The sequence below is a fragment of the Dipodomys merriami genome, unplaced genomic scaffold (assembly GCF_024711535.1).
Source record: "Dipodomys merriami isolate MVZ:Mamm:240054 unplaced genomic scaffold, mDipMer1.0.p SCAF_38, whole genome shotgun sequence".
NCBI lineage: Eukaryota > Metazoa > Chordata > Mammalia > Rodentia > Heteromyidae > Dipodomys > Dipodomys merriami.
This window is the reverse complement of record NW_027205381.1, coordinates 4663729-4678460: the sequence shown is the minus strand read 5'-3', so window position 1 is coordinate 4678460 and position 14732 is coordinate 4663729. Positions and strand designations below refer to the sequence as shown.

The window sequence follows — 14732 nt, the reverse complement described above, 5'->3', positions numbered from 1 at the left end:
AAGACAGGAGAAAAGTTTTCTACTTTAAGTTTCCCCATGTGGCTTAAAGAACAGATGTTTTGATTTTCTAATGAGAAGGCTGAGATACTTTAAAGTGCTATGAGCCCAGTTACTTAGCACATCTTGGGTTTTATGTATGTATTCAGTAATAGTTATTGATCACTCACTGAGTATTGGGGAGTGCCTACTTTGTTGGGAGTCAATTCTTCATGGATCTCTCACATTTTCCATATCTGGTAAGATGTTGGAACACTCTTCAGTGAAATGAGTATTTTAAACACTTGCATATTTGCATATAAAAGCTCTTGGGAAAACAGAGATGGTGCCTCCCCCATGCTTACCACTCCCCACTCATAGAGCAAAGGGTAAGTATATCTGCTGCCCAGCAGAATATGTTCTCCTTTCTCAGTTCTGGAACTCAACCCACCATGTGGGCAAGTTATCATTTGGGGCATTCCATGTGACCCATGTGAGACTAGGATACAAAGAGATCTGAATAATAAAGTCCTTTGTCTTTGACCAAGGTATCCCATGCTTTCTGTTAGTATCCGTGAATTTGTTATAGCTAACTTGCTCACGTGAAAGTAAAATACTATCCCCTTCACAATTCTTAGCATGCTTATATCTTTATTATTCAAAACATGTTTAAAACATGAAGAATATTTAAAGCCCTCTAAAGTACAAACATGTTCTTCATGTTGTTGACAAGTCTGGAATGTGGAAAAGTTAAATCATTATTTTTTTACCAAGGGGGAAAGGTCAAAGAATGAAAGGGAGGCAGACAAATGGAGAGAGAAGTAGTGGATGTCATTCTGTCATGAGCCAGTGTCTCTGGATGACAGACAGGGCCTAGAGTGCTCTGACCCCCACATGGGTAAAAGGCTCCAGTATTCAGGAGTCTGCACCCCTAAGAATTCTGGTGATCACCTTCAACAAGGTGAGAAGGAATGAGCCAGGCAGGTAAAGGTTCCCATGTTCTCTCTGGGGATCGATGTGTCATGTCCTCCATAGCTCTCAGCCGTTCTGAGCTTCAGTCTCTGCAGATCTAAGGAGAGAATGAACCTAAATTACCTGCTGGGGTTGTTTAGTAAGGGTTGAAGGTTTTGTAAAGAAGCAAAGATGTCTTCTAGTATACTTGGGCCTTTCTAAATTCGCTTCCAGTCATCCTTCCCCATCTTTGTGCTTCTCATCATCTGTTTTTCCTTGTTCACTTCCTCTTTCCTTTCTTCATCCTTAACAGGTTGGGGAAACTCTGATTTGTGCCTCTTTGTGCATATTTACCACAGCTTCATTCTCAGGACATAATTGTATAATGACCTCCGTCTTCAGTGTATTGCTAGGGAGCTAGCAAAGACAATGAAAGGGTCTTTGACTTAGGTGGGTCATAACTTACATCTTTTCCCGTGTGTATGTTGTGTGTGTGTGTGTGTGTGTGTGTGTGTGTGTGTCTGTGTGTGTGTGTGTGTGTCTGTGTGTATGTGCGCGCGCGCATGTGTTACTATATGCGGTACTATCTCATAATTCACTCTGCCTTTCAATATAGTATTCTGTCCTCAGCAGTCAGCTTGTCATAACTTCCTCCTTGGTGACATCTGGACTGGGCCACATTTGAGGACCCAGCACTGAAGCTGAGACACTATCACTGCTGCTGAGTTGGAATCCAGAGAGCTGGTGAGGAAGGTGTACTTCAGTAGGTTTTCAGGCCACTGGGAAAATAAGGAGAATGAGATGGGTTTGGGATGGGTAGGTGAGAAGAGGAGAAATCAGACCTGGGGCCAGTTCTGAATCCATAGGTATACAGATGGCTTCTGGACTCACTGAAGGAGGGGCACATGGCCAACATCCTTTGAAATAATCAAGGGTTTTTGGGTAATCTCCCAGGAGTGGAGCCCTTTCCAAAGCAAGGCAGGTCTGTGTACCTTCTTTGTGCTTACTGGCCAGCCATCTGTGATCAAGTCCTCAAAGACAAGGCTCTACGCTGGCACTTTCAAAAGTGGAACTGATATGACCATAGGAAGGGATGTTAGATGTCAGTTAGAGGCTGTTTCCCAAACACATAGCCCATGAGTTTGTGGGAAATTCATCTCTTGTTTCCCCTCCTTTAAGAGTCAACTTATACTGAACTAGTAGCAAAGTCAAGAAGCTTTACCTTACTTAATCACAATATTTTGAAACTTATTTTCATAATAAACATCCTTTTTGTTTGCTCCTTGTTCTATAATGATTTTACCAGGTTGGTATTCTAGAACAGTATGGGAAACAAAGCCCTAGGTAATAGACCCCCCCCATCCACAATTTTGCTTTCTGAAGTTTAAATTCCGTGGTCCACTGTCATCTGAGAATATTAGATAGAAAATTCCAGAAATAAACAATTCACAATTTAAGTAACTTTTATTATAGTGTATGGGTATAGTCATACTATTTTACTATTATTGTTAAATTTCCTATTGTGTCTAATGTATAAATTAAACTTTATCATTGTTATCCATATATATTAATTAACAGAACATACTATCGGAATATACCATACAAATGTATTATCTTTGGTTTCACATGCCCACTGGGAGTTCTGAAACACATTGCCCTCAGATAAGGGGTGGCTACTATTATTAAGCATTGCATTTTACAGTAGAGGGCAAGCAAGCAAAGTCACCTGGGGGAAGGGTATCTTACTATTGTCAGTTGCTGCCAGCTCTCTCTGCCTCTTTTCTCTCCCCCTGCAACATCTTAGGACTGTAGCCCGTTTTAAGCTTGCATTGCTATTAACCTCCCAGGAACTGTGAGGTGTGCGCTTTTGCCTACTCTAGTGAAGATGGTGGAGCTGAGGAGATATTCAAGATGATGCTGGCACTCCAGAAACAGTGGACCAACTCAGAACTGCTGCTCTGAGTGGCTGATGAGCTGTTAGGAATCTTACCAAGATTCAAGTGGAAAGGGATGGTTAATGAGCTCATTTTCTCTGCCATTCATTTTGTATTTCAGTTACTCCACAGGGTGGGAGTGTGCAAGAGGTGAAAGGAGGACATTTCATTATGTGTTGGTGACACTACAAGTGAGAATGCTGTGTGTTGGGCACCTGTGATCCTGCCTGCACTGCTGGGCATTAGCATCCAGAGTTACCTTTATTAGCATTATTCTCACTTGAAGCATGGGAACATAGATACCAGACAGGTCAAGTAAGTGTCCTGACATCCCAAGACAAGAGAGTGGACTCTACAGTCTATATTACAATCACCAAGCACGATCCTCACTTAGGATAAATGACAGAGTTCACTCATAACTTTGAGTAGGTCCATTTGTTTTAATACAGTGTATTAGAAACCAGCCCTTTAGCCAGTTCCCTGACCACTGGGACAATGTGTTTCCTTATATTTGATTTGGATAGCTGGTGTATATGTGTATGTGGGGAAATGATGCTGGACACACACGCACAATCATACATTCATGCATAAACATCTATGTACATACATGTATGCACACATACCACTACCAGACAGTTTCAACCCAATGCACATATACTTTGTCAGAGGACTCAAAATCACACCAGAGAAAAGCCAGCATTGGGTAGCATTTATCGTTCCTCAGACAATTAGAGTAGTGTGGGTTTGACATGGAATGCTTGGTTACATTTCAGATTTATTTCCAATCGTTTTAAGCTGGATCAATGGGAGACAAAGGTACCTTTCAGCTCTGGCACCTGCTGTTTTCCCCCAAATGTCAAGGACTGACATTTGATGTCATTATCCCCAGTCAACAGATGGATGTCTCACTTTCTTATATCCCCAGTCTGGGGTCTACCCACCCCTCTCACACTTGGAAGGCTTCTCATGCTGGTAAGATGACACTTGAGGGCCCAGAAAGACCTAAATGTTAGACTTTCTTTCTCCTTTTCTTTTCACAGTACAAAGGCACATTTCCTGGGGTAGCTGCTGTTCCCCTGGGTCCCCTGGACAGACCCCTATAATATGCATCCTCCCCTTTCCTCCTGGCAGGCACCCAATGTTCTCTAAGGCAAATCTTAGGAAGAGCCAGTGGCCTTGAGAGCTCCCTGGTGGTTCCGGAAAGGGTGGTAGGTGGTGGGGCCTTTCCAATCCCACAGCTGGAGGAGGCATTCGGGGAGGAAAGGTCTGCTGTCCCTCAGATGAAGTACTCCTTCCTGCTGTTGTCACCAGCATCTTGGAGGGCAGGGTCACTCTGCAGGGCCATGTCTGCACTCTCTGCAAACTCTGTGCCTTTGGCCTCATTGGTGTGGTAGGTCCCCTTGTGCCGGTACAGGTAGCGAAGCATGACAAGGAGGAGGCAGACCAGGACAAAAGCCACAGCAGTAATCACAGCTTCAGGAGGTAAGAAATGCATGAGTCAGTCTAGAGTACGTGCCATGTGACCTCGGGCAAGGGTTAAGACTCCATAGGGACCTTACCAGAACAGATATACTGCTATATCTACTGCCAGTCCAAACCAACTCCTTCCTTCCTTCCTTCCTACCCTCCTTCCTTCCTTCCCTGCTTCCTTCCTTCCTTCCTTCCTTCCTTCCTTCCTTCCTTCCTTCCTTCCTTCCTTCCTTCCTTCCCTCCCTCTCTCCCTCCCTCCCTCCCTCCCTCCCTCCCTCCTTCCTTCCTTCCTTCCTTCCTTCCTTCCTTCCTTCCTTCCTTCCTTCCTTCCTTCCTTCCTTCCTTCCTTTTGTTGCTCTCTGCCTAGCTGTGCAAGCCTCTTGTCTGTTCATCTGAAAGGATCCTTTTCTCCTCTCTCTCCCTTCTCTCTTCCCTCCCTCCCTGCCTTCACTGGACACTGTGGCTAGAACAGGCTGGCTAGACTTAACCCTGCTTTATGATCCTTGCAGATTGAGCAGTTTAAAAACGATGAGTCTGTGGACTGGCAAATTCTTATTTCTTCAGACAATCCCAACTACGGAGGTTTTCTAGGGTGCAAGACTTTCTGTGGTAAAATTAGAAAAGTCTCAGAAGCCTAGCAAGAATTGGCTGTTCTTTAGAGGAGTGGGGTAGGGAAACAGGAAGATGAGAGTTATTAAATGTGCTTGGGGATTCATGGTGGAAAGTGGTGTCACCCTAGCCTGTGGCCATTAGCTGTATGCCCAAGGACTTCCCCAGTCTGAAAGGAGCAACTGGATTTGGTTGGTGCAAAGGGTATGCTGGGATAAATCACTAGAGGTAACATTCAGGGCCTTGAGAGGAGGGGGTATGGGGGCTGAGACTAGGAGATTTTAGAAGGAGCTGAAGGGCAGCAATTCATGGTGGTGTTTTGAATTTGGCCATGTGAGTTGAGGCTGCAGAACAAGCCTTTGTCTTTATTGGAATACAGGTTTATTCAAGGGGTCATTGGGGGAATATGAGAAGGCTGAAACTGCTGCCAAGTCCCGCTTTTGTGGAACTATTTCCTAAACTTCCAGCTGCGTGCAGCGGGACACTTACATCTTACAAGGTCAACAATACTGGCTGAGTAAAAGCAGGCTCAGGATCCAGTGAGTAGGAGGGTGCTGGGTTAAATGAAACTGAACAGGTGTCTTTGATGGCTTCCTGCTGTTTTTCATTTCATTATAGAAGTTCCCTGAGCTATTAATAAGCTAGTAAGAAGTGTGGGTCTCAAACACAGGAAGTGAATAAGTAGTATCTTCTAAATGTGGTTGCTCCTGAACTGAAGTTTGGCTCAGAGCTGTGACCAATGAGAAGCTACTGCTTAGGTCCAATACAGGCAAGTGAAGGTCAGACTTCCTTTAGGACAGAGGCATGCATGAAGCTGGGGCTGGGGTTAGTGTGGGATGCTTGAGATGGGGAAAAGACCAGGCAGCCTTTTTAGTCCCCTGCCCATTCACCTCTATCTGTAATCTCTTCTGCTCAAGTCACTCCCTCTCTAACCTGAAGCCCTGTGGAAACAGGGTACCTCTTGATATGGTCTCTCTACCTTGCCTACTCCACCAGGAACCATGCTGGACATTTCTGACCAGGACCAGACTCTCCCATTCTACCTTCAAGGCCCCTCTGAGGGTAGGGATGCTCTGGCCACAGTCACCCTTTCACCCCCAGATCTTTAGGCTGGTTCTCCCATATGCCTTTCCTGGCTGCTAGAAGGACCCAGTTGTGGAAACTCACCGGCAATGATGGCGATGTCCATCATTTTATCTGACATCCCTGAATCTGTGGAGAGGAAAGAGAGGGCTTGGTTAGTGGGAAGGTCCCACATCCCGCAGCACCTTAGCTCAAGGCTGCACCCACTGTGTGTCTGTAAGCAGCTCTGAGTGGCCCAAGTAGATAGGAACAGCTCATTGAGTGCACAGAGCCCTGACTGAGGTGGACAGACTTGGCCTAGGTTCAATTTGGTTGCTGACGAGGCTGAAGAACACCCTGTGAACACCAGGTTGCTCCAGGACTTTGCCATCTCCTTGCTGTATCCCAGCATGAAGGTAGTGCCCACATCTGGTAGATGCTCACTAGGTATCTGTGGCATGGATGGTGAGGTGCCCTACTGTGTTTAATGGACAGTCTGTGTTTAATGGGCAGTCTGCTCCTTCAGGCACTGGATTGTGATTAGTTCCAATTTCCTGTTTCATGTGTCCTTCAAAGCAGTCTTTTAAAAATTATATATATACATATATTTTTTACTGTAAAGATACTGTACAGAGGGGTTACAGTTACGTGAGTAGGGTAATGAGTACATTTCTTATCCTTTGATTTTCCCCCACAATCACTTCCCTCCCTACCTCCTCAACTCCTCCCTCCCCACCCCAACATCGTAAAGTTCATTTTCAACATAGTGTCCTGTAAGTCTCATCATGACAATGGTCAACCTGCATTCCCTTTTAAGCATTCTGGGATACCCCTCCACTCCCCAAATCACAAAATGTATACACAAGATGCAGATCACCAGAAAAACCAAATACAGTGAAAACAGGGGTTATACTGTGGGGGAAGAACTTACAAAAGAAACAAAAGAATCACATAGTGCATTATAAGTACATTACAACTTTGGTGCGGGGGGTCGGGGATGGGAAGGGATGGGAAGGGGAAACAAAGGAGGAGGCTACAATGCTTGATGAGAAATGTACTCATTATCTTGCCCATGTAATTGTAATCCCTCTCTACAGTATTTTCACAATAAAAAAAAATAGCAAGAGAGAGAAAAAACCCTTGTGTCCCTGTCTTGGGGTACATTTCGGTTAACCTCATCTCATATGGTCATATGTACATAGTCTTTGCCCTTCTCTGCTTGTCATAGATATGTACCAGTCATTGCAAACAAGGCAAACTATGGGACCTTTGTTTCTTTGGGCCTGGCTTACTTCACTTAATATAATTTTTCCAAGTCTTTCCATTTCCATGGCATTCTTTCTGATGGAGGCATAGAATTCCAGTGTGTGTGTGTGTGTGTGTGTGTGTGTGTGTGTGTGTGTGTACATATCACATCACATTTTCTTGATCCATTCATCTACTGAGGGGCATCTAGGTTGGTTCCATATCTTAGCTATGGTGAATAATGCTTCAATAAACAGGGTTGTGCTGGTAGCTTTGATATGACCTTGTTTGTGATCGTTTGGGTAAATGCCCAAAAGTGGGATTGTTGGGTCATAGGGGAGCTCTATGTGGAGTCTTTTGAGGAACCTCCATACTGCTTTCCAAAGTGGTTGAACAAGTTTACACTCCCACCAACAATGCAGCAGGGTTCCCTTTTGGCCATATCCCCTCCAGCATCTGTTTTTTATGAGATTTCTTGATTAAAGCCATTCTGACTGGGGTGAGGTAGAATCTCAATGTTGTTGTCTTGATTTGCATTTCTTTTATGGCTAGAGAAGTTGAGCATTTCTTCAAGTGTCTGTTCTTATTTCTCTTCTTATTTCCTCTTCAGAGAAGTTTCTCTTTAAGTTTTTAGCCCACTTATTAATCAGGTAGTTGTTTCTTTGAGGATTTGTTGTTGGGGGGATTTAATTTTTTAAGTTCCAGGTATATTTTAGATATGAGACCCTTGTCCGTTGTATGGCTAGTGAAGATCTTCTCCCAGTCTGTGGGCTTTCTATTGATCATTCTAAGCAGTCTTGAGTGATTGCTAGTGTTGTTGGTCCATTTCACAGGTGGAAGATGGGGTTGAAGCAGGGGATGAGTCTGGGACTTCACTGTCACATTTACCTCTAGAAAACCTCCTTTGCTTTCTTGAAGAAGGCTCTCCTAGAAGCCCCTTGCTAGGTCTCCCCATTGATTGCCTGTGTGCAGGACCACCCTGTGTGATACAAGATATTGAGTGTGTTTCCCAGTATGTTAAAAATTTGGACCCAGCAAGGAGTATATCCAGGAGAGCTGCATTAGTGGTCCCTTAAGCTGTGACACAGAAGGTCTACTCCCCTTTGAGAAACAAGTGAGAAGGATTTATTAGAACAGGGAAACAGCACTGCTAACATGAAAATTCGATGTTCCTATTACAACAGCTAAGCATATTAAAGCACAGAAAGGTGCTCCTGTAATAGTCATTTCTGCTCAAGTCATCACTGAAACTATAATGTGATGAGGTCATTGTCTTCAGGGCTGCCACATGGCTCTGTGTGATTAGATCTTGGCTTCTGGTATCCAGAGCAGGGGTGAGGGACAGTTTCTAGGCTGCAGATCCACAGCATATGAGCAGGAGAGCTAGCCTAAGGGGCCTGGGACCAGCATGGCTCCCAGAGTGCAAAGGGAATAAAATTAGGAACCATGCCAGCAAAGAGACAGAGTGGATACACATCCGAGGCAGGCAGGGGAGACTGAGCCAGGTAGGGAAGAGGATTTAGCATTCAAAGTATTTCAAGCAGGAAAATCTGAAACCAGAAGCCAGCAGGTTCAAGTGGATGCTGGACTCTGGCATAAAATGTGGACACATGTAGCCTATGAATTAGTCAGCACATAGTAGGTACTCAATAAATATTCACAGAGGGCATTCATGAAGGCTTTATTGGCTGGAACCCTGACCTTTCTCAGTCACCCAGCACCCTATAAGCCAGCAAGTAAAAACAGCACCTTGCTAAGTTAACATAGATGGTTACAGAATCTCAAATACCCAGGGCTGTGTGCCTGCTAGGGAAGTACTTTGCCCCTGAGCTACAGCTCAGCCTTATTTCCTCCTCTTTTCAAAACAATTGGCAATTGCTTGTTATATATCAGGCACTGTTCTTGGCATCCAATATAATTTAACTTAGTCCCTGTGATGGCTATTATTACCTGTACTTAATAGACTGGAAAACCAAACCCCAGAAAAGATCACTTGTAGAGGGTCATATAGGTAACCCAGAAGGATCAGGAGGCAACACCTCAAGCTCAGGCCGCATGGAGTGAGTGTGCACAGCCTTTGAATCCTGGCTTCCAGGAGAGATAAGTACTTGGCCTAACTGGGCTACGTTCTTGGCTTCATTTCAAGACCCACAATGGGCCTGGAATACTATGAGAGAGGAGGTACACATTCCTGCAGCCGACCCCGCGACTACCTAGCTGTGAGAGAGCCTGCTGTCTGAAAGACTCAAAAGGTCCCATTGTTTCTTCCCAACTCTCCTCTAAATCTTAAATCTCCAGCAGACTAGAAACTCCACAGGTCCGGGCACCACATCTGCCCTACTCAGAGCTCGCTCTATGGACAGCATCAGGCTGGGTGCCTGGCATTGGATGAAAATTATTGAATGTTTGAAGGAACCAGAATTAACTAAACTGTTCCCTTCACCATCCATATGTTTGAGAATCTGAGAATAACTGTTCTTCCATGGCATCTGCCACTTGCTGGTCATGCCTCCTTCCTTATAGCACAAAGTCCAAGTCCACCTGTGCTTGCCTGGTGAAAGGTGGCAGTCCCTGGGAGGCAGCAGAGCACCCAGGTGCTGTCCTGTAATGCAGGTGATAGTTTTTGTTTTAGTTAGCAGTGTGAATGCAGATAACAGTGTAGAACCTCAGTTGTAGTTGTATCTTTGGGGGCCAGTGGTGTTGCTCAGATGTTGGTGGGGTGCCGGGGTCAGGTGCTAGACCTGGGGTGGATGTCAGAATCCTCCATGGCCTCCAAGAACCTTCTATCTCTTGGGCTTTCAGATGACATTGTGCTGGTGTTTTAGTCTTTTCCATTGCTGGCACTGAATATCAAAGACTATAACTTATGAAGAATATGCTTCTATTTAGCTCATGGTTCTGGAGTCCAGGAAGCCCACAAGAAAGGCCCTGACATCCAAGAAGAGGCTTCAGCCGTATAATCACATGACAGAGATAATCCAATGGCAAGCAAGAGTAAGTTTGCTAGAGAGAACTCATTTTTATAGCCAGTCCCTTAATAACCCACGGATTCATTAATGCATGGATAGATTCATGAGATCCAGATCCCCTCTCAAGTATCATTATCATATGACTCTGAAGACTAACTTTCTAACACATCTAACTCAGGGAATAAGCATTCAAGCCATAGCTGTGGGGCTGCTTTATTTTTCCTGAAAAGCTATTTTTATCCTGTATCTCCTGGTCTACTTCTTATAACTTCCCTTTCTGCCCTGGTGATTGCAGAGGAAGCTCCCTTTTCCTGTCTTCCTCTGCCCATCTGGTTCAGCAAGGAGGGAAGAATTCAGGATGTAGAACAAGGACTCCAGGGAATGAGTTTTCTTAGAGCTGATAGTGAGGATGGAGTCATACTGGAATACTCAGTCCTGTGAGGAGTCCTTGCTTTTAGCTTTAAAATTGAAAAGGGTTCTAGGTACTTATGTGTCAGGCTTATAATCCTACCTTCTCAGGAGGCTGAGATCTAAGGTTCTCTGCTCAGAGCCAAACCAGGCAGACAAATCATAACCAGCAAAAACTGGAAGCGGAGGTGAGGCTCAAGCCAAGTGAGCATGAAGCCTTCAGTTCAAGCCCCCGTACCAGCAACAAAACACAACAAAACAGAAAAGAGAGAACAAACCAAGAAAGGAAGTGCTAGGAGTCCTTGGGAAGTTCCCTCAATTAGAAGGTGACAAGACCAGAAGACAGCAAAGCAGCAACAGCAATAGCATATACTACTGAGCCTTGTGCTAGACGAGTTACCCAGAGTGTCTAAAGTTCAAAGACCCTCCAGATATGGTAGAGAAGTCACTTTTCCTAGCACTCTGAGATAGTAAGGACTTTGTGTGAGTCTAATATGGGACTTTGGGAGCAGGACAGGTGAGGGTAACTTTGGTAGGTACGAAGAGTTCTCCCTGGCTGATGCTGGGGCGTTTCCTTCTTGCTCTTTTAAGTTGCTCAATGTCCTTGTGCCAGCTAAGTTGACAGGTGACATTTGGAGCTCATTAGCTGACTTTTAGTTTGGTGAGAAAGGTCAAATAAATTTACTTTTCCTTGATGATTTGCTGCTATTGCTCCCAGAGAGGATGTGGCTCTCAAGCTCTGGGTCTCAGAAGGAAAGTGCACCCCAAAAATAAGTGAACAGCTTACTACCAAGCCATCCATTTCCCCCAGAAGCTAGCCACAGAAGGAGAAACAGGTTGTACTGAACCTGGCCCTAGGCTGAGAGGGAGGCAGGAGGGATGATAGCTTCTATCCCCAGGATCTGGCTGAGGAAAGGTAACACTTATGTGACAAATTAGCTGCCCATATTCTATGTGATACAGTGTCCAAATGGGCACTGCAGAAGTGACAGGGATGTGAGAGAAAAAACTCAGCCATCTAACTTAGTCCCAGGATTCCTGGGTCCTATGACAGGGAAGAAATGAACTGCTTTTCCATTCTTTCCTTCAGTATACCTGCTCTAGTACCTAGCAACATGTTCCATATTAAGTGCAGACTTCAGTTACCAGAAGCTTCCTGGAGGAGGTGATCAAAGCCTGGCCTGCTGAGGTGAGTGGCAATGCTGGCAATGCTGGCAATGCTGACCTGGAGGGAAAGAGGCCTTTGGGTTGTGGAGTGGTTAGTAAGGCTTCTGGGTTGGGGCAGGAGGTTGCTGCTCAATTGAGATCCAGATGTTAGGATGCCTGGTTCTTGTGTGTTAGACATTGGCTCCAGCCAGCTACTGGATGTACCTCGTGGGGGTGTCACCTGCTCACACTCAGTGTGTGCATTCATCTGGACTGCATAATAAATGTACAGATGAGGCCTATGTGCACCTAATCTAATGACTCATCATAACATGCCTGTTACTCTCAAGGTAGAATTGATCGTCCTGAACTCACCCATAGGTCACCTTGAACAAGGGTACCAAAGTGCAGAGCAACGTAGTCAGATTGCCCCACAGCTCACAAGAAGGTCCACTGAGCGTTCCTCTTTCTATACCATGTCCTGTCTTGCCTGCCACTGCTGCTCAGAAACAGCAACCTCCATCTCCCTCCCATAGTAAAAGCAGCCCACAGATTTTTGTAGATGGCTCGGAGAACACAGGAAATCCTATATTAGAAGAAAATAAAAACATATTTATAATCCTCATCTATCACTCAAACCTCTCACCTAACATTGTATGTGGTCTTCTATTTCCCTACAGCTTCCTCTCTGTTCTCTTACATAAAAGTCAGCTTGATAGCCAGGTACTAACCTACAAGTTAAGTAGCTGCTCTCCTCTCTCATGGGCTAAAGCCAGAGCCCACTGTGGACTCCCCAGGAGTCAGAATGCAATCTTCTCCTCCCGCTCTTCCTGACTTTTATTTATTTTTCTTCTTGTCTTTTGAATTTGATTTTTCTAAAAACACTAGGCAGGTTGTGGGTAGAGACCCAGTGGTTCCTCTCTTCTTTGCTCTAGGTAGAAAATACAGGAGAACAGTTTCTGTCTTCTTAATGAACTGTGAACCCCACACAATCCCTCCACACCCTGGGAGCAGACATCTCATATGGAGAGTGATGACTTCACCCTGATCTGTCTACACTTTTGAAAAGTTCACTGTGGATTTCCTACTGTCATCCTAGACTTCGAAGAAGGTGGCTCCATGTTCAGATTAGGGCACAAGTCAAGCAGTTTTTCTTTTCTTATTCTTGTAGTTCAATGGAGGCAGATAAGTTGTGCTGTAAACATTAAGGGCAGGTACAAGTATTTTGCAGAAGAGGTCAGGAGTAAGGGCAGAGAGAGGTAGGCAGAAAAGGCCTGGGGACCAGATGACCAGGGTTGTGAGTTACAGCAGCCTTGCTTCTCTTCTCCATTCTCTTCTGACAAGGATATCTGCAAGTCCTGAGCAAGACTACCAGGCATATACAGGGCAGAGATACCCCTTCCTGACACAGCTTCTGGGTACAAGCCTCTGCTTACACAATCCAATCATGTGGAATGTTTTCTTCTCCAGAGCCAAGAGGCTTCTTTTCTCAGGCCCCTAGGCTTCTAGGACTATATAAATAATGTTAGGATCGTGATTCAAGACCAGCCTGGGGGAATAGATAGCAAAACCCCATTTTAACAAACAAGCTAGGCACAATGGGAATGGTACATGCGTATAATCCCAACTACATGAGAGAAAAAGTAGGAGGGTGGTGGTTTGAGGCTGACTTCCCACAGAAAGCATGAAGCTCTGTCTGAAAAGTAACAAAAATGTTAAAGGGATAAAAGTTGGTGGTATGATTCAAGTGATAGAGCTCCTTCTTACCTGAATTCAAACTTTGGTACCATGAACAAAAAGAAGAAAGAAAAGGAAAGAAGGAAAAAGGAGAACTAGCTATTATTTTTCAGAACCTTGAAAACCATGTCTGTGAAGGAGCCTGACCTCTGTGCTCCACTGGGTAACAAGATTGGACTGACATTGGCTAGCAGGACCTTGGCCACCCTCTCTGAATGACTCCTGAGTCTTGTGCTCACACACTTTTTGCCTAGCCTGACAAGGAGATGCTCGAAGCAGACAGTCATTTCCACAGAGTAGCACCCAGCATGAAGAAGAATGGCTGTCAATCCTCTGCCTTCCCCCCTGTAGCTGTGGACAGAGGAAGCTGAGCTGTGGCTGGAGGCCAAATATACTGGGCTAGAACCTTCTATAGGTGGAAGAAAGCTCAGCTCACACCTCACAGGGAGAGGGATTAGGAATCATGGGGCAATAGCACACAAGTCATTCTTGCTTTGAGATAACTTTTGGTAGGCTTCTCAGCTAGCTACTCAGGGATTCCAACTTGGGGTATCTCTCTAAAGACTAGAGAGACTCTAACTTCCATACTAGCTGCTGGAATCTCTCAAGTAGAAGCCAGTTTTCTCTCTGATTGCCAACTCAAGGGAAAGAGCCTTATGCTGCAATGTTCAAGGTGTATTTGGCCATCCTTTTCCCAGCTGCTCTGTCTCTTTTCATTCCAGAGGCCATTTTCAATCTCTTCATCCTCCTCTGCACCTGTCCTTCCTAATCTGGACCCTTTCATTCCACAAGGGCCAAAGTCACTGGCTCCAGGAAGGCCAAGGCAACCTCCCTGTTTCTTGTTTGGTGGCAGGCCAGACACATCTGGATGGATGGCTGTGTGTTCTACTGCCTGGCCCACCAGGTTTTGCTGCTTGACCGTTCAATTTTTGGGGCAGCTGGCCAGAAGGAAACATCCTGGAAGTCATAGGCTCTGTCCTAGCCATAGAGACTGAACTTCTGCTCATCCTTTAAATTCACCTCTTTGGAGAAGCCCTCCTGGCTCTGCTCATGGGCTGTGTGCTGCTTTTTCCACTGTAGAGCCTGGCAAGCATGTTCATGAAGGGCCATGCCATGTAGTAAACATGTCCACTTCTGTAGTAAACACATCACATCTGTGGCCACTTATCATCTCGGTTGCACATTCTTATGTGCTCATGTATTTATTTACAACCCTTTCAAAATA

General features: G+C 45.1%; 1 protein-coding gene across 1 annotated transcript in view; it reads right to left on the bottom strand.

Annotated features, from left to right (window-relative positions):
* Nucleotides 1–3555: 3555 nt before the first annotated feature.
* Nucleotides 3556–14732, bottom strand: part of Gypc (glycophorin C (Gerbich blood group)) — a 34015-nt gene continuing 22838 nt past the window's right edge. The window contains exons 2-3 of the mRNA XM_069989437.1: nt 6108–6152; nt 3556–4334 (exon numbers count right to left, since the gene is read on the bottom strand). Of these exons, the coding sequence (XP_069845538.1) occupies nt 4138–4334; nt 6108–6152 (242 nt within the window). The 3' untranslated portion in view covers nt 3556–4137. The remainder of the gene's footprint in view (nt 4335–6107; nt 6153–14732) is intronic.